Genomic DNA, 27,760 nt, shown 5'->3' on the forward strand with positions numbered 1-27,760 from the left:
TCTCCCTGTCTGGCCATTTGAGTATTGTAGGTGAGTTGCTGATTGTTTTTAAGATATGTTTTTTCTGTAATACTTTTGTTCTGAATAAATAATACTTTGCTTTATGAAGGCTGGCTAGTCAATTGCCTCAGAGACGGTAGAGCTGCAGGTGCTGATCTAAATCCAGACCTGCTGGGACAACCACAGTGAACTGCAGGAGAAACTGCAGCTGAAATCCCCAGTCTAGAGAGAAAGACTCACAGGACTCTGCCCTGAGAAATGTCTCAGACCTTTAGCCATCAGCTAAGTGGGATGTCAGCAAAGAGGCTACAAAAGGGTCAGAAGTGCAGTAACGTCAGAAACTGTGACAGGTGGCAATAGGGAGATTATAGTCAATTCAAAATCCTCACTTCAATGTCTTTAATTAGCCCAAAGTGCATTTCCTATAGTAGTAACATCACAGAACATGTTTACACTTGTATCAAATTCATGTTAATGCAGCCAAGATTAAGCAATCTCTTATAAATGTCAAGGCAAAATCATTTATGTAGCTCTTTCTACCTTGGAACACTGAGTTGTTCCAAGAGAGGCTGTATTTTGGGCTTTACCATCTCAGACCGTCCAGACTGAACTGTGCGGAGACCTGACAAGCATTATTATGAGCTGGAATGGTGACATAACTTGATTGCTTTCTTTGTAAAGCTCAAAGCCAAACAGGGCCAGCAGGAAATTAACAAAAAAATTACATTTTTGAAAACACTCATGAAAATTTTTGGCAGTTTTTCTAATATTTGCACTTTTAAAAGCAATTGTGGAGTACACTGAGATGCTCACACATGTAATAGCTCATGGTTCCTGATCTAAACCCAGCAGCTATAGTGTTACCTTTTAAAAACAGAACTGTATACTCAGAGGCAATGTAGACTAGTGTTTACAGTAACGGACTAAATGTCAGTAAGATCAGATTTCTATTCCCAACCATTTATTTGCAGAATCTGAAGTACTTCCACACCTCCTTGGGTAAGCCATATTTATTATATATAATATTCTAATTTATAATGAATTATTATGATTGGCTGGGTGAAGCGAGGCCTTACACACCTCAACAGCATTTCTGTATTTGTCAATTAGAGCAGGCTGATTGACTGAGTGCATTCCATTTTGTATGATCTTGGCTCACACACCAGCTTTGCTCCTGTACAGCTTTAGTTCTGGTAGATGCTATTAGATTTTCATATTAAGTTCTGCTTCACACTTGTGTTTGTCATTAGAAATAGTACTCTCATCTGGAAGTTTCTGATGTTTAGGTTCCTGAACAAACAACTGGCACATACCTCTAAGTCATTGAAAAATAAGTGTGTGTCGGCCACTTCGAAAATCATCTCCTCCATTGTCAGACCTGAGCCAATCACTAGAGTTGGGTCCTGGAAAACAGGACAGGGAAAGAAAATTTTGCCCTGGTTCTGTACTAAAGTAGAAATAAACCTCTTGCCAAAGAAGTTTCACAAGATTCCCACTGGATCCTAAGGCTAAAATGTGCTAGCATGGGTTTTGGGGTTTTTTTTCATACCATTCAATTGTATGGATTGTAATATCCTTAAAATATTGTGGGCACTTGAAGAAAAGCCAGATTCTAGTAAAGTATCAAAGCAAAACAAATCAAACTCCAGTGCTGTGCAGTTTGGACAGATACACTTCCAGCAGCACAACAGAAAAATTATTTGTGATTGTTTAGTATGTTTCAGAGAGGCTCAATTTACCTTCACTCTATATTGGAAACACACTGATTCATACTAATGACAGGGACATGTTTTGTTATTTACAATAAAGTGACCACACAATAAAAAAAGCAAGCTTAATGTGCTTTGCTCGTTTATTTTGAAAATTATATAGCAGCTGTAATACTGACGTATTTTTAAAATGTAAAACAAAACACAGTTATTTTTAGTTTACATTTAAGCACTTAAAATATTTGACAAATGAAACCTCCAAATGATGAAAGTTATTATATGATCTCAGCGCAAAGGGGCTGAAATTACAGAGTGCATGATCCTTAACTTCTGCCAGCATCTGCACTTCAAAAATACATCAATTCGTAGCCTTGTACTTAATTAAAATGAATATGTTTGCAGTCTTTACCTCCTAGCTCTGTAGGTACTTGATCCAGTATTCTCTTCTTTGAAATGGTTACCCCTTTGTTCAAATAAAAGGGGAGGTCACTTACCTGTAACTGGAGGTTCTTCAAGATGTGAGGTCCCTATCTGTATTCCCCTGAGGGTTATGTGCATGTGCCCAGAGCCGGAGCTTTTCAAAATAGTGTTCGTCAGTCTGTGCACGTGCCTTTGCATTGCCTTGTGGTTTTGCCTGAGGCGACAAAGGGTAGGGTGGACCAACTGCATCTCAAGTTCCTTCTCTACCGCAGAGCGGAAAGAGGGTGGGATTGGAATACAGATAGGAACCACGCATCTCAAAGAACATCCAGTTATAGGTAAGTAACCTCCACTACTATTACCTCTTTTTGTGATGGTCCTTATTGTATTCCACTGAGGGTGATTAACAAGGAGTACCTATGTAGGAGGAGGGTGCGAGGAAGATGACAGAGACCCGTGGAACGGAGGACTACTGCATTGAATGAGGTGTCCATTGCAGAATCGTGCACTAAAGCATAATGAGAAGAAAAGGTGTGTACCAAACTCCATGTGGCCGCCTTACGTATGTCTGCAAGGGGCACATTGTGGAGTATGGAGGTAGTTGATGCTTGCACACTTGTGGAATGGGCCCATATCCCAGCTGGTGGGGACCGTTCCGATAACTGATAGCAGAGCGTAACACATCCTGAGACCCACTTTGAGATTCTCTGGGTGGAGATGGTCTGGCCTTTAATTGTCTCCACTATGGCAACTAATAGTCTAGGAGACTTCCAGAAGGGCTTCATTCTCTGTAGGTAAGAGGCCAGGGTCCTATGGACACTGAGGGAGTGAAGATGCCATTCCTCATTTGAAGTGTGTGGTTTGGGAAGGAAGGTTGGCAAATGTATAGGTTGATTGAAGTGGACGCGGGAAACCACTTTTGGTAGAAATTTAGGATGCAAGCACTGCAAAACTATATCCTGAAAAGTGGTGAAAGGGGGGTTACCATCATGGCTCCCAGTCTGCCAACTCTTCTTGCAGAGGTGATCGCCACCAGGCAAATGACCTTCATAGAAAGAAGAGAAAGTGGCGGACCATAGGTAGCATACGAATCCCCAGAGGAACGGGGGTGGGAGGGGGGGATGGAATGGGGAATGTTGTAGGAACACGACCAGAAGGAGGCAGATCTGATGTAGGAGAGGGGGTTCTCTTAGCATGCGAATGGACCAGAACATACAGAAACCTTATCCATTCTAGGGCACACAGTTTGTGAGGCCCAAGAGCACATCCAATTCTCCCTGGCTTCAAAGGCACCTGGTCCATGGACGGAAGCAGGGCCGTAAGGGGGCCTGCCTCAGTATGGACAATTCACGCTGTGCAAGCGAAGCCATTGCAGGAGGGAATGCCTGGTTCAGGAACTGGGACTGGTGGATCTGGCGAATGATGCAACTTCTTGTCACTCTTGCGGGCTCCACCATGGCTGGAACTCATGGCAGTGTAGTGTCTTTCTTGGATCTGGAGGAAGACTTACTGCCTTGCTTACGTGTATGCTTTCGTGTTTCATGGCCAGGCCCCAGCATGGGGTTCATAGTGCCGGTACAGGTGGAACCAGACCAGGACTCTGCAGCAGGAGGTGCACTCCTGGATTTCTCAGGCCGATGTACGGGGGCAAGGGAGGGTCCCCCAGCCAGGATCCGACTGCGATCCCATGGCAACCTCCATGAGGTGCTTCTTAGGGCACAGAGAAGTCTGGCCTTCCTGGGTGCAGGCAGGGAAGGAGAGGCATGCATATAACCCTCAGTGGAATAACAACAGGACCATCACTCCGAGAAGAAGCAGTATGCATTTTCTACTTCTTTCACCTACAATTAATGTATACTTATTGATAACATTTATGATCTTACCTCTGAGAAAGAGGTAAGACAATATTACCTTTCCATATTTCTGGGCGTACGACCCTGTGAGAAGGGAATGGAAAATGATGATGGTCTCATCCAAGTCCCATAGAAAGACTCGCTGGGAAAGGAATTACAAAAGGAGGTTAATCTTGGAATATTCCAACTGCCATGCTGCAGCAAACAGCAAAATCACAGAAATGTAGGGCTGGAAAGGACCTCGAGAAGTCATCAGGTCCAACCCCCTGCACTGAGGCAGGACCAAGTAAACCAAGACCATCCCTGACAGGTGTTTGTCTGATTTGTTCTTAAAAACCTCCAATGACAGGGATTCCACAACCTCCCTTGGAAGCCTGTTCCAGAGCTTAACTACCCTTATAGTTAAAAAGTTTTCCCTAATATCTAACCTAAATCCCCCTTGCTGCAGATTAAGCCCATTACTTCTTGTTCTACCTCCACTGGACATAGAGAATAATTGATCCTCATCCTTATTACACCAGCTCTTAACATATTTGAAGACTTAACAGTTCTCCCTCAGTCTTCTTCTCTCAAGATTAAACATGTCCAGATTTTCCTCACGGTCAGCTTTTTCATCATATTTATTGCTCTCCTCTTGGACTCTCTTCAATTTATCCACATCTTCCTTAAAGTGTGGCACCCAGAACTGGACACAGCACTCCAGCTGAGGCCTCACCTGTACCAAGTAGAGCGGGACAATTACTTCCTGTGTCCGATGATATGTCTACACGTAAAAAGCCACATGGCACAGCTGAGCTGCTGTAGCGCTTCTGTGCGGACACACACTACAGCAAAGTAGTTAATCTTCCTCCCTGAGAGGCAGTAGCAAGGTTGATGAAAGAATTCTTCTGTTGACCTAGCAGTGTTTATGCCAGGGATTAGGTTGACATAGCTTCATCTCTCAGGGGTGTGGATTTTTCACACCCCTGAAAGTAGCAGCTATGCAGAGGTATGTTTTTAGCGTAGACCAGCCCTGACATATATCACTTCTTTTAACAGTCCCTAGCATAATACCAACTGCCTCACATTGTTGACTCATATTCAATTTATGATCCACTAAAACTCCTAGATCCTTTTTAGCAGTTATTCCCCATTTTGAGCTGTGCATTTGATTTTTGCTTTCTTACTTTGCACTAGTCTTTACTGAATTTCACCTTGTTGATTTCAAACCAGTTCTGAAATATTGTATTGAACTCTAATCCTGTCCTTTAAAGTGCTTGGAACCCCTCCCAACTTGGCATTGTCAGCAAATTTTATAAGCATACTCTCCATTATCCAAGTCATTAATGAAATATTGAACAGTACCACACCCAGGACTGATCCCTGTGGGACCTCACTTGAAACACCCTACCAGTCTTACAGTGAACCACTGATACATACTCTGACTAGTCTTTCAATCAGTTGGGCACCCACCTTATAGGAATTTGATCGTGACTACATTTTCTCAGTTTGCTTATGAGAATGTCATGTGGGACTGTGTCAAAAGCTTTACTAAAAATCAAGATATATCTATTGCTTCCTCCTTAATCACGAGACCAGTAACCCTAACAAAGAGGGAAATTAGGTTGGACTGGCATAATTGTTCTTGAAAAATCCATGCTGGCCATTCCTTATAACCTTATTATCCTCTAGGTGCTTACAAAAGGATTGCTTAATAATTTGTTCCAATATTTTCCCGGGTACCAAAGTTAGTCTGACTGGTCTATAATTCACCACATCCTCTTTGCTTCCCTTTTTAAAGTTAGGTACTAAGGTTTGCCCTTCTCCAGTCCTCTGGGACCTCAACTGTCCTCCAGGAGTTCTCAAAGGTAATTGAAACAGTTCCAAGATTCGCAAAAAGAAAAGGAGTACTTGTGGCACCTTAGAGACTAACCAATTTATTCCAAGATTGCTTCAGCTAGTTCCTTAGGTACCTTAGGATGAAGTTCATCAGGCCATGCCTGCTGTGTCACCCACTTTGTGGTTAGGTGGAGTGTCCCCTATAGGAATGGCCCACTGCTCTTTTATCAAGCTCCATCAACAGTGTCTCTTAGTTTTGTGCCTCTGGTTAGAGAGACGCATTTCTGGACTTCCAGCATTCCTCCCGTTTTTTACCCAATTATCCCAGCCCCTTTCCCCCGCCAGAAAGGGGAAGGGAGACACACTGGCCTGGCTGCTCTTCCAAAGTGACTATTCAGGAAACCAGACTGTTCACTTACTTCCAGTTCACTGTCCTGAGGGGAGGAGGCATCTGCTTTCCTCTTGCCCCTGTTTTTCCCAGCCATGTTTTTCCTAGTCTGCTCATCTAACTCTTTACTGGCTGTTGCTCTTGGCAAAGATGGACTTGTGGATGGATCTCCTAGAAGAAACACACAACACTGTTCCCATCTCATGATCATACAAGACGAGCACCCAGTCCCAACACATCTCTTCTCCGGACAGCTCTTGGCCATATACCAGAGTCAGAAAACAGGAGATGTTATTGCACCTCATTGAGGCACCAGGAGTTGAACACTACATAGAGCAAATGCAAAGTTTCTCTGTCCAGTCATGTCAATACACACCCATCTCCCCAGTCAATTCAGCAGTAAGCCATGATGGGGGTGAAGTCAGATGGTACATCTACACTCCGGGCCCAGGTCAGGTGTCTCAGGCTTGTGGGGCTTGAGCTGTGGGGCTAAAAACTGAATGTAGACACTTTGGCTGGAGCCCAGGCTCTGAGACCTCACGAGGAGAGGGCCTCAGAGTCTGGGCTCCAGTCTGAGAGTCAACACTGCAATTTTTACCCCCACAGCCCAAGCCCTGCAAGCCTGAGTCAATTGCCCTGGACTCTGAGACTCTGTGCTGTAAGTGTTTTTATTACAGTGTAGACATACCCAGGAATGAATGCTGCAGGGTGGGTACCAGGTACAAGATCAATGACAGAGTTCCTCCAGCCACTTAAGAATTGTACAAAGAATACAACCCCTCCTCTGCCTTACTGCTATTAGAGCTCCTTCAATTTACATTTCATTTAAAAAATGGTAACTCAATATTTTTAGAAGGTTCCTGCAAGACCCTGAGCCCTGGGAAAGAGTTCTCTCGGAAAGATTCTGACCCATTTTAGAGTACACTTATTATTAAGTTAGTTCATTTAACATCTCGTTTCCCCCAGGTTCCTGGGCTAGTTGGGTGCCTTTCCTCACTGCCCGTCCCCCAGAACTCAGCTGCCACTCATCAGCGGTTAGTACTTTGTACTACTTTCGATGCAGTGTGAAATAGGAGAGACTCAACAGGGAGTATTAAACCACCCCTGTTTAGTTAACTGTTGCTGGAGGGCCAACAGACCTTGCTGAAAAGCCAGCAGGTCTAACAGGTGAGGAGCAATGGCAGGCATTAATTTCCCTCTTTAAAGTATTTTAAGCTACTGAACTCGGAGCCCTAAATCTAAAATCAGATTTTTTTAAGCAGCAGCTAGTTAAACTCAGCTCCACAATTTCTCAGCCTTTGCCAAGCAGCCTAGCCAGGCTCTGGCCTAACGCTCCTCCCACAGTGGCACTTCCAAAGGGAAGCCACCACTGCCCTCTCAATCCTACTGTGAGCAGCTCAGGAAGTAATAGATCCATCTCTACCCCTGTAAGAGAGGGACGTTGGCTTTTTGGTGATGAGGTCCCAGTCATGCACTATTGTGAGTTGAATCATGACATGACATCAGCAGAAAAGGTCATCCAGCCAACAGGAAAACAGCTTTGGACCGACAGTTAAACCCTTCTCGGTTACATTTTCCGCTTCTTTTAACTGACAAAAGCCTGGGGATAATTAACGGGACACACAAAGACATTTATATATGAAATGCTTTCTGGAATTTCCCTTTTCCTGGTTTCTACCTTAGATCAGTGAGGAAATTTCACCCAATAATTCCAGCATGAAGGCCAATGAGTTGTAGTTAAATTAAGGCATTTCTTTTAGAAGGACATCTGATCTTGATTTAAAGACTCCAAATGATGGAGAATTTACGACATTGCTTGGCAATCTGTTTCAATGGTTAATTACACTCACTATTAAAAAGAAATGTACATCTTAGTTCCAGTTTGAACTTTGCTGACCAACCCCCCTGCCACTGGATTTTGTTATGCCTTTCAATGCTAGATTAAAGAGCCTGCTACAATCAGAAATCTTGTCCCTGTAAATATTTATAGACAAGTGACAAGATGAACAGGTTGAGCTCCTTCACTCACTAACTGCAAGGCAGGTTTTCTAGGCCTTGAATCATTCTTACAGTTTTTCTCTGTTTTTAAAACATCCTTCCCCTCTTGGTGCCTCATTTTCCCAGCTGTACAATGTGGGTTTTGAAAAGTGCTTTCACGTCCTCTGACAGGGCTGCCAGTTTCGGTTGGACATATTCCTGAAGGTTTCATCACATGACAATCTTTAATTAAAGATTGATCTTTAATTCCTGGAGATTCCAGGACAATCTTATCCCTCTGATGAGAGGATTTCTACACATGAAATCTCTGTGTGTGACTATGACACATACTAGGGGATAGGACACTTCATAGCTCATGAAGGCTGAGCCCATTACACCCACCAGGGGCTCACTGAATCCCTCCATCAGCTCCCTGTGGGCCACCCTCCCACCCGCCTCTACTTTAAGGACTCCCAGCAACTCTCCCACACACCCCGCATGCCAGGGGCTCTGTATGCCCCCATTTCCTCCTCCCTCTATACCAGGGTCCCCCATTAACCCCCAAGTCAGGGGCTGTGTGCACACCCTCCCCCCTTCTACCCCAGGCCAGGGGCTGTGTGCGCCACCATTTCTTCCTCCCTCCATTCCAGGATCCCCCATTCTGTCCCTTATGTCAGTAGTTTTGCCCTGTGTGTACCCCCATTTTCCTTCATACCAGGGTCCCCCTCCCAGCTGGGGTCCCCCAATCCCAAGGTGTTCACACCCCCCTTACTCCCATACCAATGTCCCCTATTCTTTTCCCCACTGGGATTTTCTGCTATCCCCTTCTTCCCCTCATATCAGGGGCGCTGTGTGTGCCCCCATTCTTCTCACCCCCAACCATGGCTCTGTATGACCCCCCACCTTTCCTCATCATTATTGTTTCTCTTCTTTATGTCTGGGAGCAAAGTCATTCAGGGTGTTAACACATTACACTCTATTGGGAGGGTGGGCAGAGATTAGATGCGGGGTACTGTTATGCTGGAAGATGCTCATCGGTATAATCTGCCAGTTCTTTGATCTACAGACAACTGCACAGGTGCATGAAGCTGTGGCTGTGCTAAACACACGGTAGGGGCTCCATGTATCCCCCATTTTCCCCTTCCCCCCAGCACAACAGGGCACACACTAATACCTAGAACATTTGCTGAAATTTGGAATTAATTGGACAGGGCATTCAGAAGTTATCCCGTGACAGACAGACAGACAAATGCCATCAAATTGAGCGTAAGGCCTCAAGCTCAGCCAATAAAAATAAGTGCAAAGTGAGTGTTTCTTTTTTCCTCAGGATCCCTCCTCACAACCTTCCCAGACCCTAGCTTTCACCAGCTCATCCTACCATAGCCAAGGGAAGTGGTCATCATGGGGAAGCTGGGTCTATCAGAGTTAGAGAGAGGCAAAACATCTGCTAATTTAGAAATGAAAATGTCAGCTCCTCTTCCTCTGCAGAGCCTGGTTTAACTTTCATTTCCCTTCACTGAAGGGCCTTAGAAACAACTGATGGGAACACTCTGGTTATCGCTAAGAGCTAGAGGAACTGTCTGACACTTGGTCCACTGGGAAAGGAGTCTCTACTTAGCGCATGTTGGTTTCCCCTCACTGGAAGAAGAAAGTTGCTTCAGAAGCACTGTGAAACAAATGGATGTCACCATGGGGGGAAAAAGGCAACAAGCAGAGCTGCCCTCATCAGTGCCAGTTAATATGACAAAGGGGATTGGAGGAAGGAAAGGGAAGAATTTCATGTGGAATGCTGGGAAATAACTTGTTCTCATGCAGGTGACTTTCAGAGCTAAGGAATCCCAAAGTGCTTTGCACAACAGTGAGTTAGATGCCCACAGTGCAGTGGCACAGCTGCACTAGCCCATACATGAGAGCAGGAATGCTGGCCATCACCCCAAAGTTATCTTTAACTTTTATTTGAAGTGTTCCAAGGGATCTTTAATACCCACCTGACAGCAGCCACCAGAGACAGGCAGAAAGTTCTTTAGTTTAACGCAGATGGCACCTATAACCATATGACTTCCACAGTCTTCCACATCATACTGAAGGGTGTGTAGTGGGAGAATAGGTTGCAGAATGGTCAGAAAACCAGATATTTTAGGCCCAAAGGAGAAACAAAATGGCAAACATCCTTCTTTGAAAATGGATGGAGTGTGCTCTGCACACATCAACACACGATGCCCCTCGTTACACTTCTGAATTTCACTCCCCCAGGCCTGCCAGTGTGCTGTATAACCGAGGGGGTCTGAAATCCACCCTACTAAAGCTGCAGCACTTACCAGAGAAAAGTCTCTGCTCCGTCCGTGTAGGCACCATGGCATTTGCTTTTTCAATTGGATATGTGGTGGTTGCTAACGTGGGACTCTCCATGCTGCTGTCTGCTGGTGCTATAACCCCGAAGCCAGAACTCGGATAGCATGGCTGGTACTGGCTTTGGCCGAGAATTGTGTAGGTAGGGTATTCCTATTCAAAGAAAGGATCAAATAAGGTAGGAAAAGGCTGTTCCTCAGAAAACACTGAAAACCAAATGGGCTGCTGGCCTAGAATGCCTTTGGGACAGAGAGGCGCAAGCAAAAGCTCAGGCTCTCCCCCTTTTGGCCCCCAGCACCATGAGAGCTCTATGGCAGAAAGAACTGGTCCCCAAAGGGGAAGGAGCAAGTAGGCAGACAGGATCACCCACTCCAGACTTATGGAGGGAGAAGAAACGGTGCTGCCTGCTAATGAATGGCTTTTAAATTCCAGCTATATCAGAAGGGTTCTCTCTCTCTGCTCACCATCTTGTCAGACTCTTTGGATGCATCACCTTCCCCTTTCCTTGCTGAGGGAGACTGAAAAGGGTTTAAAAAGCTGTGTGACTATATTCTTCACTGTACAAGCTACACTTGAAAATTAGGTTGTCAATTAACTACATCGATCAGGGCTGTAAAAAATCCACACCCCTGAGCAACATCGTTCAGCTGACCTAAGTCACTGTGTAGACAGAAGAATTCTTCCATCGACCTAGCTACTCCCACCCGGGGAGGTGGATTCCCTACACGACCAGAAGACCTCCTCTCAGTGGTGCAGGTAGCGTCTACGCTGAAGCGCTCAAGTGGCACAGCTGTGCTGTTGTAGCGTTATAAGTGTAGACAAGCCCTAAGCTAATCATAGTTATGCTACTTACACTTCTGTAATGCCTGCCACATAGGGATTTCAAATTAGAGGATTGGGCCAAAAGAAATCTGATGAGGTTCAACAAGGACAAGTGCAGAGTCCTGAACTTAGGATGGAAAAATCCCATGCACCGCTACAGACTAGGGACCGAATGGCTCGGCAGCAGTTCTGCAGAAAAGGACCTAGGGGTTACAGTGGACGAGAAGCTGGATATGATCAACAGTGTGCCCTTGTTGCCAAGAAGGCCAATGGCATTTTGGGCTGTATAAGTAGGGGCACTGCCAGCAGACTGAGGGACGTGATCGTTCCCCTCTACTCGGCACTAGTGAGGCCTCATCTGGAGTACTGTGTCCAGTTTTGGGCCCCACACTACAAGAAGGATGTGGAAAAATTGGAAAGAGTCCAGCAGAGGGCAACAAAAATGATTAGGGGGCTGGAACACATGAGTTATGAGGAGAGGCTGAGGGAACTGGGATTGTTTAGTCTGCAGAAGAGAAGAATGAGCGGGATTTGATAGCTGCTTTCAACTACCTGAAAGGGGGTTCCAAAGAGGATGGATCTAGACTGTTCTCAGTGGTAACAGACGACAGAACAGGGAATAATGGTCACAAGTTGCAGTGGGGGAGGCTTAAGTTGGATAGTAGGAAAAACTTTTCACTAGGAGGGTGGTGAAGCTCTGGAATGGGTTATCTAGGGAGGTGGTGGAATCTCCTTCCTTTGAGGTTTTTAAAATTGACAAAGCCCTGGCTCGGATGATTTAGTTGGGGATGATTTAGCTTTGAGCAGGGGGTTGGACTAGAGGACCTCCTGAGGTCCCTTCCAACCCTGATATTCTATGATTTGATCTCCAAGTGCTTTATGGTTACTGACCCTCACTTCTCTTTAAATTGACAGGGTGGGAAACTGAGGTACAGAGAAGTGAAGTGACTTGCTCAAGGTCCCAAAGGAAATCTGTGGTGGTCAGGAGAAGAATAGCTCTACTGACTCCCAGTCCTGTACTTTAACCACAAAACTAATTCTCCACACACAGTGAACTTGCTCTCTGCAAATCCAGTGCCCAAACAACAGAATTTTGAATTTACTTCATGCCCCAACTAGTCCCCATTGGCAAGAAAATGCTGCAGTGAACAAGGTCTGGGGACCATTTAAAGTGGATTACAAATATTTAGCCTTAAAATACTCAGGAACTCTCAAGAAAATGAATAAACAGTTACACTCCAACTACTATGATGTCAGAATATTTGAAAACGAAAGCTACACCAGATGTGCCCAAGAGAAGAAAAGCTAGCAAGATGTTTTACCTGGTGTGAGATGCTGGCTACAGCTGGTGTTGAAATATTGACAACAGTCGAGGACGTGGAGACTGGGCTAGTATTGGTAGTTGATGCTGTAAAAAGTAAATAAATCGTATTGTTAATACATTTTAATAATTGTAAAAGGGAGAAGACCTATTGTAACTGTGAAGCTGTCACATTTCTAGCCCCAACTACACTCTAACTAATAGCTTAAACAGGGTTTGCCAGGACAATAGGGATGGAGCGTAATGTTTTAAAACTATGTTTTTATAATTCGCTATAGAACACTTTTCAAAAGGCCTTGCCCCCTCCATTCCTGTCACATAAATAGTTCAAATTAGGTTAACGTGACATGTTTTTCTATTAATTTTTATTTCAAATTTTGGGACAACAAAGACCAGAACACAAGATGTATTTGTCTGTATTTGTTACAACAGATAAAAACAAATATATCTATACTAACAGTAAGAGATCTGAATAGCATTTAAATTAGTTCTGATAACATTTTTATCCAACATTGTGGATGAGACCTTAAAATATTTGATCCCACTGAATTCAACAACTTCAGGAAATACTAAAACCCATTTAAGTCATTAAATATAAAACTACATCATACTGAGAAACTGTTGGTATTTAACGTTTGAAATCCGTGTTAAATTACAAGTATTTTCTGGAAGAGGTCCCTTGAGATCACTGTTGACAGCAGCTCTGTGAGACAGACCATGCACTTACAGACACAGATTTACTAGTACGAATATTTTGAGGTGCTTAAGATTCTTAAGTTTTTCCCACAGCAACCAGTGTCCATAGAAGGGTTGCATTTTCAGACAATTTTAGTTCACCTGAATCCCTGGAGTCCCTCTGTGCCTCCCTTTGGGGACAGATGTAAATTAGCAGCACTTATGGTTTTCAAGTAGTAGAATAGTCAGATTAGACTGCGGCCTGCTTTGGGTCTCAGGAGGCCGAAACACAAAATGACAAGTCCAGTGAAATCCAAGTGTACACGTTAGGTGCAATCAGAGAATGTTGTTATCCCTCCGTCATGCTTGCCCAAACTCCATAAAAACAAAGGTTCATGGTAGCACAGATTGTAAAGAGATCTTTGTGGAAACTGCACAGTATCAGCCATCTTATCTCCTGCCATAAAAAAAATAAGTATTTTCTACAGATACCACCTGTGATGGAATCTCAGCACGAGACCGAAAAACAACCCAGGCTCTTCAATGGTTTGGTGTTTTCCCATCCTTGAGGGAGGCAGCGGAAGGGAAGAGCTCACACCAGACCCTTCCTGGTCATCGCTTGCTGCCTGGTGAGTCTAAATTCTGCCCTTTGAGGATTCCAGTCAGTTCCTTCAATTTAGTAGGAGGTGAATCTCCCAAAAAGAAAAACTGATCCAAGATGTGCCTCAGAGAAAAAGGAAAACCCCGGTGCAAGAAAAAAATACCCAAGAAAGGAGACTTTCCCTCAGAGAGGTGAGTGAGAACCCTCCAAGATGACATCTCAAGAAACACAGAATGACAGTGAGGTAATTCTCTCTTCTCTAAAGACACCATTGGTGCAGGAATGCCACTCTGAAGAGGAAGCCCCAAGGAAAGAGGTGTTTAGCACATCTAGAAGACACCCTTTCTCAGAACAACGCACACAGCGCAGCTGTCTGGAAATGCTCCTCACCAACCCAGAAGCAGAACTCTACAATGGATCCTGTGGAAGCCTCAGAGGAATTTCATCACCTTGGGATCCCTGTGCCCAGACAGAAACCTTAGCAAGGAAAGGGGAAGATGGGGAACAACTGCACAAGGCGATGTGTTCTTGGAGAAAGAGAACCAACTATTTATAGTGAGCTCCACTCAGGTGGAATCTCTCAATGGGAAACACCTAGTGCCCTACCCTACCTCTGCTACACCCACACTGGCAGAGCCATTGGCCCCTTGCAGAATCCATTAAGACCTACAGAAACTCCTTCAAAAAAGTCGGTGGGGAGGAAAATCTGATTCCTGCTCCCAGTATGGAACTAGGAGAAGCCTGAGAGCCTGCGGAGTGGGGGCAGATGGTTGGGGAAGCTGGTCAGGAAACCAGGCAACCAGGACATCTGTAGGATCCTCTGGGGAAACCTGCAAAGCTTAAGAGCTCTGGAGGGCTACAGGAGTCACTAGGGCCAAGGTGAGGCGGAGTCCTTGGGCTGCTGCTGCGCCCCCGCTGTTCACGGGTCCCCATGGTGCACACTGCAAATCCCTCACCTTGGTGAACAGTACAGAACAGGTCTGTAACACTAGGCATACCAGGATTTTCTATCTTTATCTCGAGTCCCAGGACTTGCCCTTGCCTACCTCTTTGGGATCAAAGAAGCATCTCAGATTTGAGCAAGAAATTGTCTAATGGCCACAGGCCACACACACACTTTCCGAAGTTGAAATAAAGATTTTTGAGGAGTTACAGAGGAGGCCAAGATCAGGCTTACAACAGAAAGCAAGTCTCACCCTTAACCAGGGACAGGAGGTTGCTGCTCCATTAAAATGGATCAAAGAAACTATAGAAAGGAAAAAAACATATTTGGATTCTGGTAGCAATACAGACAATCTCCCCTTCATGCGTTCTCTTGTTACCCAACACCCGGAGGATATCGCCTTGTCACGGCCCACCTGTTTACACATTGTAATGTACCAGGTCTCTAACAGGGTTATACTCAATTGCATCAGCAATACTCTTTCAGCAACCGCCGGACACAGGTTACCCTGAGGGTCAACAACTCTTCTGTGTGTGCCACAAATACAGCAACATCGTTCTGCCATGCTGACGTGCCAAAAGGAACTATCCCCAGGTCCCATGTTTAAATGTAGTCACAGAGGTTTGTGTCTTCCTTTTGTTACCCTTCCCCTCCACCCCCGGTTTTCTTTACTTCTCCCTCCTGTTTCCAGATTGCTTCTCCAGACCCTGAATCTTCACCGTCCCCCTCACCGCTCCGTTCACCCCAGAATGCTCTGCTTCAACCATCCTAAAATGCCCTATTCTGCTCTGCTTCACATGCTAATAACAGAGAGCAGAGGAGGGAAGTGGAATTGACAAATTTTGTAAGTTTGACTTGGCTGCTTTGCTCCTACATAGAGTGGAGCAGTGGGGGAGGCAAGGAGCAGCAATTCCTTCTACATCTGACCAGAGTGGTTCGCGGCCCCTCTGGCATGCAGGGTAGGAGTTGCGGGTTCCCGGGTTAGATCTAAAGGATACACATTAGCAAAATTAGCTCAAAGAAAATCATCTGCTTTTCAGCTCCAGGGGGAGCTTTTATGTTCACCTGAGTACACTACCCAAGTCTGCGAAGTCAGTAAGTGCACCCGGGCATTCACCAGAGTCCTGAGCCATGGCATTACTTAGGCAGAAGTCTGAAGACCAAAACATGCAGAACTTGGACTACAATACATATCAACTGGGCCAATAATACAGCATAACCACATACCACTGAATACATATTCTCCTGTGAGTTCAGTCAGGTTTTTAGGGTTTGTTTTAAAGAACATTTATTCTAAATAAATCATGCTTAAGTAACATTAAGACTCTAGCTGCCACCTTATCTTCCTCAGACCCTTTGACTCTGAAGTCACCAAACAGTCTGTTCTACTAATGTGCTTTCCCATTCCTCCAGCTCTGTCCTTGATCCTTTCCAGTTTGGATTCTGCTCTTTCCACTATATTAACGGCCTCCCCAGGACTCACCACTACCTGGCTTTCTAATAGCTACATCTACAGGGATCTGCCCTCATCTTTCTTGCTTTCTCTTACTTTTGACACAGCTGATCATGTTCTCTTCCAATCTCATCTATTGTGTCTGTCTGAGATCTCTGGCATCTCCTCTTACCTGGCTGACTGCATCTTATTCTGCAGCATGTCCTTTAATAGGGTAGGAGCAGCTGTCTCTTAGTGTCCCAAATAGACCTGTTCTCAGCATCTGCCTCTTCTCCTCTCCCAGTGACCGTAACTTCTTGATACTTTCGACAATCATCTCCATGGTGAGGTTACCAAATCTACCGCATTCACTCCAAAAACTGACCTGATCTTTCCTCCTAACCCCCACCATTCCGTCTCCCTTCCTTTTCTGTCTACACTGACAACTTCTCCCTCCCTCTCTTCCAGGCTCATATCTCAGTGCTCCCTCCACCTCCCAGCACCAGTGCCTTGCTAAATTCTAAAGTTTTTCTTCCTAATATCCCCCAAATTCATCCTTCCATCACTGTCCCCAAGGCAAAGACTTTTCTCATCTTTCACTTTAACCATCTCCCGACTAGCCAAATGCTGCTGCTAAAACTGCACCTCCCCTGCTAAGACCACACCAGCCCTTTCATCTCATTCAGACTTCCTGTCCTCATCAACAAGCCCTATCTAAGCTTGCCGTTGGCTACATCTAGTGTGGCCACTCACACAGTCACAGAACACCAGACATTCCAGTACTTCCGGGAATGATGTGGGCCCACCCGCACTTGTGTGATTCTGCCCCTGCCAGCATGATCTAACACGCACCATGCCACAATGAATGGGACACCATTTTGAAAAGCATGTTGACTCACCCCCCACACAGCATGACCTCACATGCACTATTGTGCAAGGTCATGCCAGCGGGCAGGGGACTCTTCAAAATGGCATTCCCCATCCAATATCTGGTGAAACCACATCCAGTTTGGTCTCAGTTCCGGATGGGGGACAAACCTTAGAAAAGCAAGACTGTCTGGCTTAAAACTAGATGGAGAGCCCGCCTAGCTACGTTCCCAACTCACTCCTCTCTCCCTTCCCTGTCCTCTTGCCAGCCTATCTCCTTTTGCCCCCTCTAGCTTTGCCCTGTTTATCATGCTGCCCTAAATCCAGAACATTCTCCCTCTCCTCATCAAGTGCCTTCTCTCTCTTTCAGCCTCTCCTCTTAACCTCCTCCTCCCCCAACTCCAGTCACCATGGATGAAGTTACCATCCTTCGTGTCACTCAAGCCCATCCCTGGGGGTTATCTTCAACGCGGCCTTCTTCCTAGATACTCACAACGAGGTAGTGCCTAAACTCTGCCAATTTTTCCTGAGTAACATCCTTTCCTCTCCATCCACAACTCCCATCCAGATTCCCATCACCTCATGTCTTGACTGCTGCACACTCCTCCTTTCCAGCCTTGACAAATCCCATCTTGCCCCATTTGTATCCATTCCAAGTGCTGCTGCAGAGATCGTTTTCCTAGCTCATGGCTTTGAGTACGTCACTCCTCTCTGCATCCCTCCATTGGGTCCCCTTCTCCACTGCACCAAACACAAACTACTGTCTTCACTTCCAAGGCCCTTCAAGCCCTACCCCCACCCATCTATTTTCTGTCACGCGATGGCGATGCTGCTCTGCCCACGATACTGCCCTTCAGTGCCCACTGGTTAACCTTTCAAACACACTTTTGGGCTGTCCCCCCGGCTGCCCCTCACACTTGGGAGGAGCTGCCCAGAACCATCCGCAAAGCACCTCAGTATCTTCCTTTCGATCCCTCCTGAAAACTCCCCTTTGCCCTGGTGCCTACAACGGTTAGGCAGGTGGTGACCACTGCACATCATGGTGAGCTGTGCTATACGATTGTTTCTTGGTTCTTCCCCATCTGTCTGTTCTATCCACCTTTTCTCTCATCTGAGACTTCAATTAGAAGATCTTTGGGACAGAGACTGTCTTTTTGTTATACATGTACCGTGCCTACCACAATGGGGTCACAATCACTGGCTGAGGCTCCTAGGTGCTACTGCAATACAAATAAATAAATAATCCCTCCTTCCTTCTCCTCACTACTAATCCCCACTTCTCCTTCTCCTGAATTGCCGTCTCATCTTTCTGTCTCATTCTGATGGTGGTGATGTGGGGTGTGACAGAAGAAAGGAATAGCTCTTATTGGAGCTTGCGAAACTCTCTAGAAAATGTCACTATCTCTATATGACGAAATGATCACAGTGACCGTGAAAAAAGCTGGACAATTCAAAGGGAAGGCTGACACGTTTTAGAAAGCACAACTATGCTCCGAACGGCGGTTCCATTCACACGATAGCATGGGGCTCCAGATTTATACTCTCTCTGCGTATCAAACGCGTGCAGTTTGTAAGTGAAGAGCCTCCAACTCCAAGGATCTGATGGTCAAGCTGGGTTTCTTCTACCTCTCACATCACCCCGGTGCGTCTGTATTCTGCATTTGGAACTTAGCTGGCAATTCTAGTGATGGTGCAGGATGCAGGACAGCATCCAGCAACCTCTTCCATATCTTCTTATTTTTGTGGCCATTTCCAAAGAAGTGAAAATTTATTTTTTGTCAGCAAAGGTACACACAGAGCAGCTTCACTGAAAGGTGCCATTTCTAGACAGACAGTCACTTTTCCAATTTTAATTCAGAACAAATCCTGCATCTTGGCAGGGGGTTAGACTAGATGTTTCCTGCAGTCCCTTCTAACCCTATGATAGGAAATGAGTTCAGGATAAATGTATCCTTGGGCCTTTCCTGCTCACAATGCAGTGAGCTGAGAAAGCATCAGTCGTAATGATGCACTTCATCAGCTGTACAATTTAAGTCATGTTAAAACCCACACAAATGAGAAACTAGCACATCTTGAAATTCCTTTCTGAAAAGACAGTTCTGGGAGGTTCTCAAAACTCTGAGAAATTTGTCAAAGGATGAATTTTCATCAGAAAACATTTTCACTAATAAAATGGCAAAAATCCAACCTGAAACAAGTAACTCTGCAGAACTTTTACTTCCCAATATTAAAATGTAAGTCGCTGGCGGGGGTGGGTGGATATTTGTATCCAGCTCCAGTGTCTACAGCTTCACTTTCTAGCTCACCTTGCATAGTGAAGCAAGCACACACACTGGTACCCAGTGCAGACCATCTCTGCCACCCTAGCTGGCACACAGAAAAGAACACCCTTTGCCTCAAGAAGCAACACTTGAATCTTAGTGCAACTCACGCCCAGGACTGCTAAGAAACAGCTTGAGCTACAAGAGCATTCTGAGGAGCGGCATGCAAGTGAATAACATTCAATCTCCCCTTTCCCACCGCGCCTTTGCTCTTCACCCTGTTAGGATTCATCAGCATGGCATAAGCCAGCTGGGTGCAGGCAGAGCTCTATACAGAGTACAAACCACACACACACAACACATAGGGTCTGGAGCATACAAGAAGAGAAAAATATGGCTTGCAAGGCACAGAGAAGCATGCACAAACCAAGAGCAAACATGCTGGCCTCTTTATTTGTGGTATCTGGACACGAATAGGTGGAGAGAGATGTATATAAAAACCATGCCAAGTTACCTTGAATAGGATAAGAATAATGTGCTGGGCAGGGCTGGCTTGTGGTTAACCCTGTAGTGCAGGTAAGAACATTGTGCTGACTTGGAGATGGAGTCTGAATTAAACCACTTTCAGGTTTCATACCTGGCCACAGTGCACCTGAATCGGATAAATTGGACCAGTTACAAACAAATACGCTGGGACCAAACAGCATGTTTACTACCCGAGAACAGTTTGTCTGTTTGTTACAAAAGTAAATGACTGAGAAAGTCACATATAAAAAACAATATTGCTTTTATTTTGCAATAGCAAATTCCTGATTCTCGGGTTGGATTTGAGCTGCTGAGATAAAGCTAGCTGAAAAAGAACAGCTTAGAGACCAGCAAGGCTAGTTTCTAAACCTTTCAATGGAAAATTCTTTGATCCAACAATAGGAGCTATTGCAATGCTGGCACCAAGGAGCCACTCATCACTCTCTGGGACTTGGACTGCTACAAAGTGTTCTCAGTAGCCCAGACTGCTACTCAGTAAGATAATGATCTTACTGATAGATACTGATAGTGCTGACTCATTTAGTCAATGGCAGTCCTTCCATTGGCTTCAGTGGACACTTGGTGGCTCCTACAGCATTAAAGGGATATTCAACTTCCTATCTAGTACTTAATTTTTATATTTTTTTTTAAGTAGCGTCAGATCCTACATCTGCCCCTGAATCTCCTGCTGATTCATGTGGTTTTACAATTACACTTGACTATTTGTTTTTAAAAAAAATCTTTCCCTTGCTTCTGTGACACAAATGGGAAAATGACTGACTGCCTTCAGGGGAAAACAGTGAAATTGACTGTATAGGCAGGGCTCACGAATGCCCAAAGTAAACAAACTGCAAACAGAGGAGAATAAGCTTTTCCTCAAATCTCTTACAATTCCAGTGATCTTAAGCAATATCCGTAACAACAGTGGCACACATATAGTATGACTTCTCAATCCACGTGTCCCTTTAAGGCTCTGCCTACTGCACTCAGGCTGGAACTGAATCAGCAAGAGCAACATCTCAACAAGGCAGCCTAGTCTGGAGCAGGGTTCTGCAGACTCGTCAAGCTCCTGATTTCAGCTGCTTTCTGAACTAATTCCAACATCAGCAAAAACAAAAAATGTGGAAATGGCAGAAGTGCTAAATGACTTTTTTGTTTCACTTTTCACCAAAAAGGTTAGTAGCGACTGGATGTCTAACATAGTGAATGCCAGTGAAAATGAGGTAAGATCAGAGGCTAAAATAGGGAAAGAACAAGTGTAACAATACTGCCTCTGGCAGGACACTTCTGAGAGTATCAATTCTGGACAAATTGCTTAGAGCAGGGCAGTTACAGCCCAAGGCTGGGTTTCCTTTACCATTAAGACACACCAAACCAGCCAAACAGAGAGGACTTCAGTCTCATCCCCTGGCTAACCATAAGTCATACAAACAGTTTCCCAGTATCACCACCAGTGCCACTCATTATGGGGACAAATGGTTATGAAAACCAATACCCCAGTAAAAGAAAAAAGGTTCTCTCAATCCCAAAGGACCAAGCCCCAGACCCAGGTCAATATACAAGTCAGATCTTAGCCTCAAATCATGCTGTTGCCAATCCTTTAGAATCTAAAATCTAAAGGTTTATTCATAAAAAGAAAAATATAGATGAGAGCTAAAATTGGCTAAATGGAATCAATTACATACAGTAATGGCAAAGTTCTTGGTTCAGGCTTCAAGCAGTGATGGAATAAACCACAGGCTCAAATCAAGTCTCTGGAGAACATCCACAGCTGGGATGGGTCATTCAGTCCTTTGTTCATAGCTTCAGTTTGTAGCAAGGTTCCTCCAGAGGTAAGAAGCAGGATTGAAGACAAGATGGAGGGGCTCCCAGGGCCTTCTATTCTCTGCCATATGGAAGGACACCCCTTTGTTCTTACTGTGGAAAATCACAGCAGCAAGATGGAGTCTGGAATCACATGGGCAAGTCACATGTCCATGCATGACTCAGTTTTCTTACAGGGGGGAACAGCCATTGCTCACATGCTACCTTGAACGTTCCCAGTAAGACTTCTCATGTGGTTTGGAGTCTCCCAAGGTCCATTGTCAGTTAAGTGTTTCTTGATTGGGCACTTAATCTGCAAATTCTGTTCTCAAGAAGCTGACCAAATGCTTCACTAAGGCTACTCAAACACACTGAGATACAAATACATAGCCAATATTCATAACTTCAGCTACAAAATGATACACATATACAGATAGCATAATCATAACCTTTTTATAGACATCTCACACGACAACCTTTGTACAGTATTTGCTGCAAATATATAACAGTGGTTGCAACAATGATCTATAAGGTCACAGTTTATGTCAATAACATCACAACAAGTTAAAAATTACTTAGACAAGTTAGATGTATTCAGGTCACCAGGCCTGATGAAATACATCCTAGAATACTCAAGAAACTGACTGAGGAGATATCTAAGCCACTAGCAATTATTTTTGAAAAGTTATGGAAGACGGAAGAGATTCCAGAAGACTGGAAAAGGGCAAGTATTCTTGTCCACAGTATTCTTGTCAGCAAGTTAAGGAAGTATGGGCTGGATGAATGCACTATAAGGTGGGTAGAAAGCTGGCTAGATTGTCGGGCTCAACGGGTAGTGATCAATGGCTCCATGTCTAGTTGGCAGCCGGTGTCAAGTGGAGTGCCCCAGGGGTCGGTCCTGGGGCCGGTTTTGTTCAATATCTTCATAAATGATCTGGAGGATGGTGTGGATTGCACTCTCAGCAAATTTGCGGATGATACTAAACTGGGAGGAGTGGTAGATATGCTGGAGGGGAGGGATAGGATACAGAAGGACCTAGACAAATTGGAGGTTTGGGCCAAAAGAAATCTGATGAGGTTCAATAAGGATAAGTGCAGGGTCCTACACTTAGGATGGAAGAATCCAATGCACCGCTACAGACTAGGGACCGAATGGCTAGGTAGCAGTTCTGCGGAAAAGGACCTAGGGGTCACAGTGGACGAGAAGCTGGATATGAGTCAGCAGTGTGCCCTTGTTGCCAAGAAGGCCAATGGCATTTTGGGATGTATAAGTAGGGGCATAGCGAGCAGATCGAGGGACGTGATCGTTCCCCTCTATTCAACACTTGTGAGGCCTCATCTGGAGTACTGTGTCCAGTTTTGGGCCCCACACTACAAGAAGGATGTGGATAAATTGGAGAGAGTCCAGCGAAGGGCAACAAAAATGATTAGGGGTCTAGAGCACATGACTTATGAGGAGAGGCTGAGGGAGCTGGGATTGTTTAGTTTGCAGAAGAGAAGAATGAGGGGGGATTTGATAGCTGCTTTCAACTACCTGAAAGGGGGTTCCAAGGAGGATGGCTCTAGACTGTTCTCAATGGTAGCAGATGACAGAACGAGGAGTAATGGTCTCAAGTTGCAATGGGGGAGGTTTAGATTGGATATTAGGAAAAACTTTTTCACTAAGAGGGTGGTGAAACACTGGAATGCGTTACCTAGGGAGGTGGTAGAATCTCCTTCCTTAGAGGTTTTTAAGGTCAGGCTTGACAAAGCCCTGGCTGGGATGATTTAACTGGGAATTGGTCCTGCTTCGAGCAGGGGGTTGGACTAGATGACCTTCTGGGGTCCCTTCCAACCCTGATATTCTATGATTCTAAGTATAATGCCCATCTATAAAAAAGAGAATAAAAACAATCCAGGAAATTACAGACCAGTCAGTTTAACTTCTGTACCCAGAAAGATAATGGAGTAAATAATTAAGCAATCAATTTGCAAACATCTAGAAGATAATAAGGTGATAAGTAACAGCATGGATTTGCACAAGGGCCAAGTGGCTGAGATAGAACTGCTAAAGAGACTCTTCATTTTCTGAGAGCCTCTTCCGCATTTAAACTGAGAAATTTTACAAGTAGGATGACTTTTATTTGTTTGTATTTAATTTCTAAGTTCTACTTAAAAGAAGGAAGAGGACGGAGGAAAGCAAAATAGTCTCATTTGTCTGGCTCAAGTGCAGATGTCAGCTTCTAGAAGTTTCCTTTACTTTTTTTTTATTATTATTTAAATAGCCTTCTTGTGCCAATGTTGGTGCATAGGGCAGAAGCCAGCTTTTTCCATTCCTCTGTCATTTGCTGCTGCTTCCATTTGTTCTGTGGTGTTCAGATCAACTCTTTGGCCTTCCCTGCTAAGGGTTCTTCTTAAGGTTTCTTTTAGGCACCCTCATTTCCTACAGCAGTTGGTTTCCACTGGACAGCTTCATGTGGCAGTCTGTGTGTTGGAGTACTGCAGAAAGGGATCGGGAGGTCTTAGTGGATCACAAGCTAAATACGAGTGAACAGTGAAACACTGGTGTAAAAAAAGCTAACATCATTCTGGGATGTATTAGCAGGAGTGTTATAAGCAAGAAACAAGAAGCAATTCTTCCACTCTACTCCATGCTGATTGGGTGTCAACTGGAGTATTGTGTCCAGTTCTAGGCACCACATTTCAGGAAAGATGTGGACAAATCGGAGAAAGTCCAGAGAAGAGCAACAAAAGTGATTAAAGGTCTAAAAATATGACCTATGAGGGAACACTGAAACAAATGAAAAGGAGTACTTGTGGCACCTTAGAGACTAACAAATTTATTTGAGCATAAGCTTTCGTGAGCTACAGCCCACTTCATCGGATGCATCCACTGAATGCATCCGATGAAGTGAGTTGTAGCTCATGAAAGCTTATGCTCAAATTTGTTCGAGCTTGTGCTCAAATTTGTTAGTCTCTAAGGTGCCACAAATACTCCTTTTCTTTTTGCGAATACAGACTAACACTGCTGCTACTCTGAAACCTGAAACAATTGAGTTTGTTTAGTCTCGAGAAGACTGTTTTCAAGAACATAAAAGGATGTTACAAAAAGGAGAAAGAAAAATTGTTCTCTTTAATCTCTAAGGATAGGACAAGAAGTAATAGGTTTAAATTGCAGCAAGGGTGGTTTAGGTTGGACATTAGGAAAAACTTCCTGTCAGGGTGGTTAAGCACTGGAATAAATTGCCTAGGGAGGCTGTGAAATCTCCATCATTGGAGATTTTTAAGAACAGATTAGACAAACACCTGTCCTACAATTCTAGGATTATACATGCCCCAGATATGTCCAGCATTTCCTTCTGATTCTGGTGGAAACAAGCTGCCGGCTGATTATTCTCAGATCTTTTAACTGGTGAAGAAGTCTTTCCAATCAATGTCCAGAATCTTTCATAGGCATTTATTTTTGAAGGTGTCTAATTTTCTGTCTAATGTTTTAATAGACCTTCAGCTTTCACAGCCATATGTTCACACCAAAATTATGTTTGAACTGAAAATTCAGAGTTTTGTTCTGGTGACATATATATTTGATTTCCATACATTGTTGAGTTTAGTAAATGTTGTGGATGCCTTTCCTACCCTTGATGTCATTTCCTTCTTGAGGTCTCCATTGGCTAACATGGTGCTGCCCAGGTAGATGAACCGTTCTACTTTCTTGATATTTCTGCCTTTTAATGTGATGTTAATGATTGACGTTTGGGTTTCAAGGATGTTTGTTTTAGCATAACTAATTTTAGGCCCAGCATGGTCTGCTTTTTTTGCCAGGTTGTCTGTCTTTGTTTGTAACTTTTCAGGGATGTTGTTCAGTAGCACAATATTATTAAACTTCAGTACTTCTAAGCATTTGCCACCTATTCATGCTGTGCCGGTATTTGTGTTGCTAATACACTTCATTATCCAGTATATGGTGATGCCAATCAAGAGTGCAGATAAAATGCAGCCCTGTTTCATGCCACTGTCCACACTGAACCACTCTGTTGCTCAGTTGTTCATCCTTACAGACCACTTCACATCTTTGTATGTGGCCTTGATGAATTTACGTAATTCTGATGGAAACTGCACAGTAATGTGTGCATCCGTGAGAAGTCCATGACAGAACCTTCACAGCTCATCTGGGTTTGAGTCATCACAGTGAAAGAAACTAGTTTTTAAAAGTAGGAAGTAGTGTATTGTTTCCAATTTGATATAATTCAAAGATGGCTGAACAGAACTGGCTCAAATTTGCCAAAGAAAACCCTTCATTTTTGGGCTGAGACCATACATGAAAAGAGGGGTTCAGAAGGAAACTCCTTTTTTAACCCTAACTACAGTGCCCACTAAGCACAACTGCTATAAAAATACCTACATATGTTAATGTGATGTAACATATCATCTTACAAAGCCATTCTCATTATTGTTATAGACAGCAAGGATAAGGCCAAACTCAAAATCATAGAATCATAGAATATCAGTGTTGGAAGGGACCTCAGAAGGTCATCTAGTTCAACCCCCTGCTCAAAGCAGGACCAATCCCCAACTAAATTATCCCAGCCAGGGCTTTGTCAAGCCTGACCTTAAAAACCTCAAAGGAAGGAGATTCCACCACCTCCCCAGGTAAAGCATTCCAGTGCTTCACCACCCTCCTAGTGAAATAGTTTTTCCTAATATCCAACCTAAACCTCCCACACTGCAACTTGAGACCATTAGTCCTTGTTCTGTCATCTGCCACCACTGAGAACAGTCTAGATCCATCCTCTTTGGAACCCCTGCCATAAATATAAAGAGAAGGGTAAACACTTTTAAAATCCCTCCTGGCCAGAGGAAAAATCCTTTAACTGTAAAGGGTTAAGAAGCTAGGATAACCGCGCTGGCACCTGACCAAAATGCCCAATGAGACAAGATACTTTAAAAAGCTGGGAGGAGGGAGAAAAACAAAGGGTCTGTGTCTGTCTGTGTGATGCTTTTGCCAGGGACAGAACAGGAATGGAGTCTTAGAACTTAGTAAGTAATCTAGCTAGATATGCGTTAGATTATGATTTCTTTAAATGGCTGAGAAATTAAGCTGTGCTGAATAGAATGGATATTCCTGTCAGTGTGTCTTTTGTAACTTAAGGTTTTGCCGAGAGGGATTCTCTATGTTTTGAATCTAATTACCCTGTAAGGTATTTACCATCCTGATTTTACAGAGGTGATTCTTTTTTACTTTTTACTTCTATTAAAATCCTTCTTTTCAGAAACTGAATGCTTTTTCATTGTTCTTAAGATCCAAGGGTTTGGGTCTGTGGTCACCTATGCAAATTGGTGAGGATTTTTACCAAACCTTCCCCAGGAAGTGGGGTGCAAGGGTTGGGAGGATTTTGGGGGGAAAGACGTTTCCAAATAACGCTTTCCTAATAAATAAACCCAGATAAACGTTTGGTGGTGGCAGTGGAAGTCCAAGGACAAAGGGTAAAATAGTTTGTACGTTGGGGAAGTTTTAACCTAAGCTGGTAAAAGTAAGCTTAGGAGGTTTTCATGCAGGTCCCCACATCTGTACCCTAGAGTTCAGAGTGGGGAAGGAACCTTGACATGGTGGCAGAGCAGTGGTAATTAACTTGAAATCATTTTGAGATCAATCTGAGATTTTTTGAACCAGAAAAACAGATTTTAAAAGGAAATTTTTAAAATCCTTTGGGCTGCTAGAAAGCAGGTCTCCAACTGGAAATAGTTGGAAGGTTTTTTTGCTTTGCTTTGGGGCCAGAGCAGAGACAAAAGGGAATTATCTTTTGTGAATTGCAGTTTTCTCTACCTAAAGGCAGAGTAGTTAACCTCCTGCAGGGAAATTCACAAGTCTTCACAGATCTGAAGTTGGTTTTTTTTTTTACCTAAAAGTAACTAGAGGGGTTTTCTGCCTATTTGCCTGGAGACAAAGGTGTTAGGGTTTTTGGGGTTTTTTTAAAATTTTTTTTATTGCTGTTTGTTGTTGGGGTTTTTTTTTTTTG

At 44.1% G+C, this 27,760-nt stretch overlaps 1 protein-coding gene across 1 annotated transcript in view; it reads right to left on the reverse strand.

Moving 5' to 3' along the window:
• EYA3 (EYA transcriptional coactivator and phosphatase 3) overlaps positions 1-27,760 on the reverse strand; it is a 141,921-nt gene that overhangs the window by 20,203 nt on the left and 93,958 nt on the right. Inside the window, 6 exon segments of the mRNA XM_043532426.1 lie at positions 1,314-1,403; positions 4,041-4,124; positions 6,220-6,359; positions 10,484-10,667; positions 12,659-12,744; positions 19,951-20,088. Coding sequence (XP_043388361.1) covers positions 1,314-1,403; positions 4,041-4,124; positions 6,220-6,359; positions 10,484-10,667; positions 12,659-12,744; positions 19,951-20,088 — 722 coding nt within the window.

Source organism: Chelonia mydas, chromosome 19 (genome assembly GCF_015237465.2).
Source record: "Chelonia mydas isolate rCheMyd1 chromosome 19, rCheMyd1.pri.v2, whole genome shotgun sequence".
NCBI lineage: Eukaryota > Metazoa > Chordata > Testudines > Cheloniidae > Chelonia > Chelonia mydas.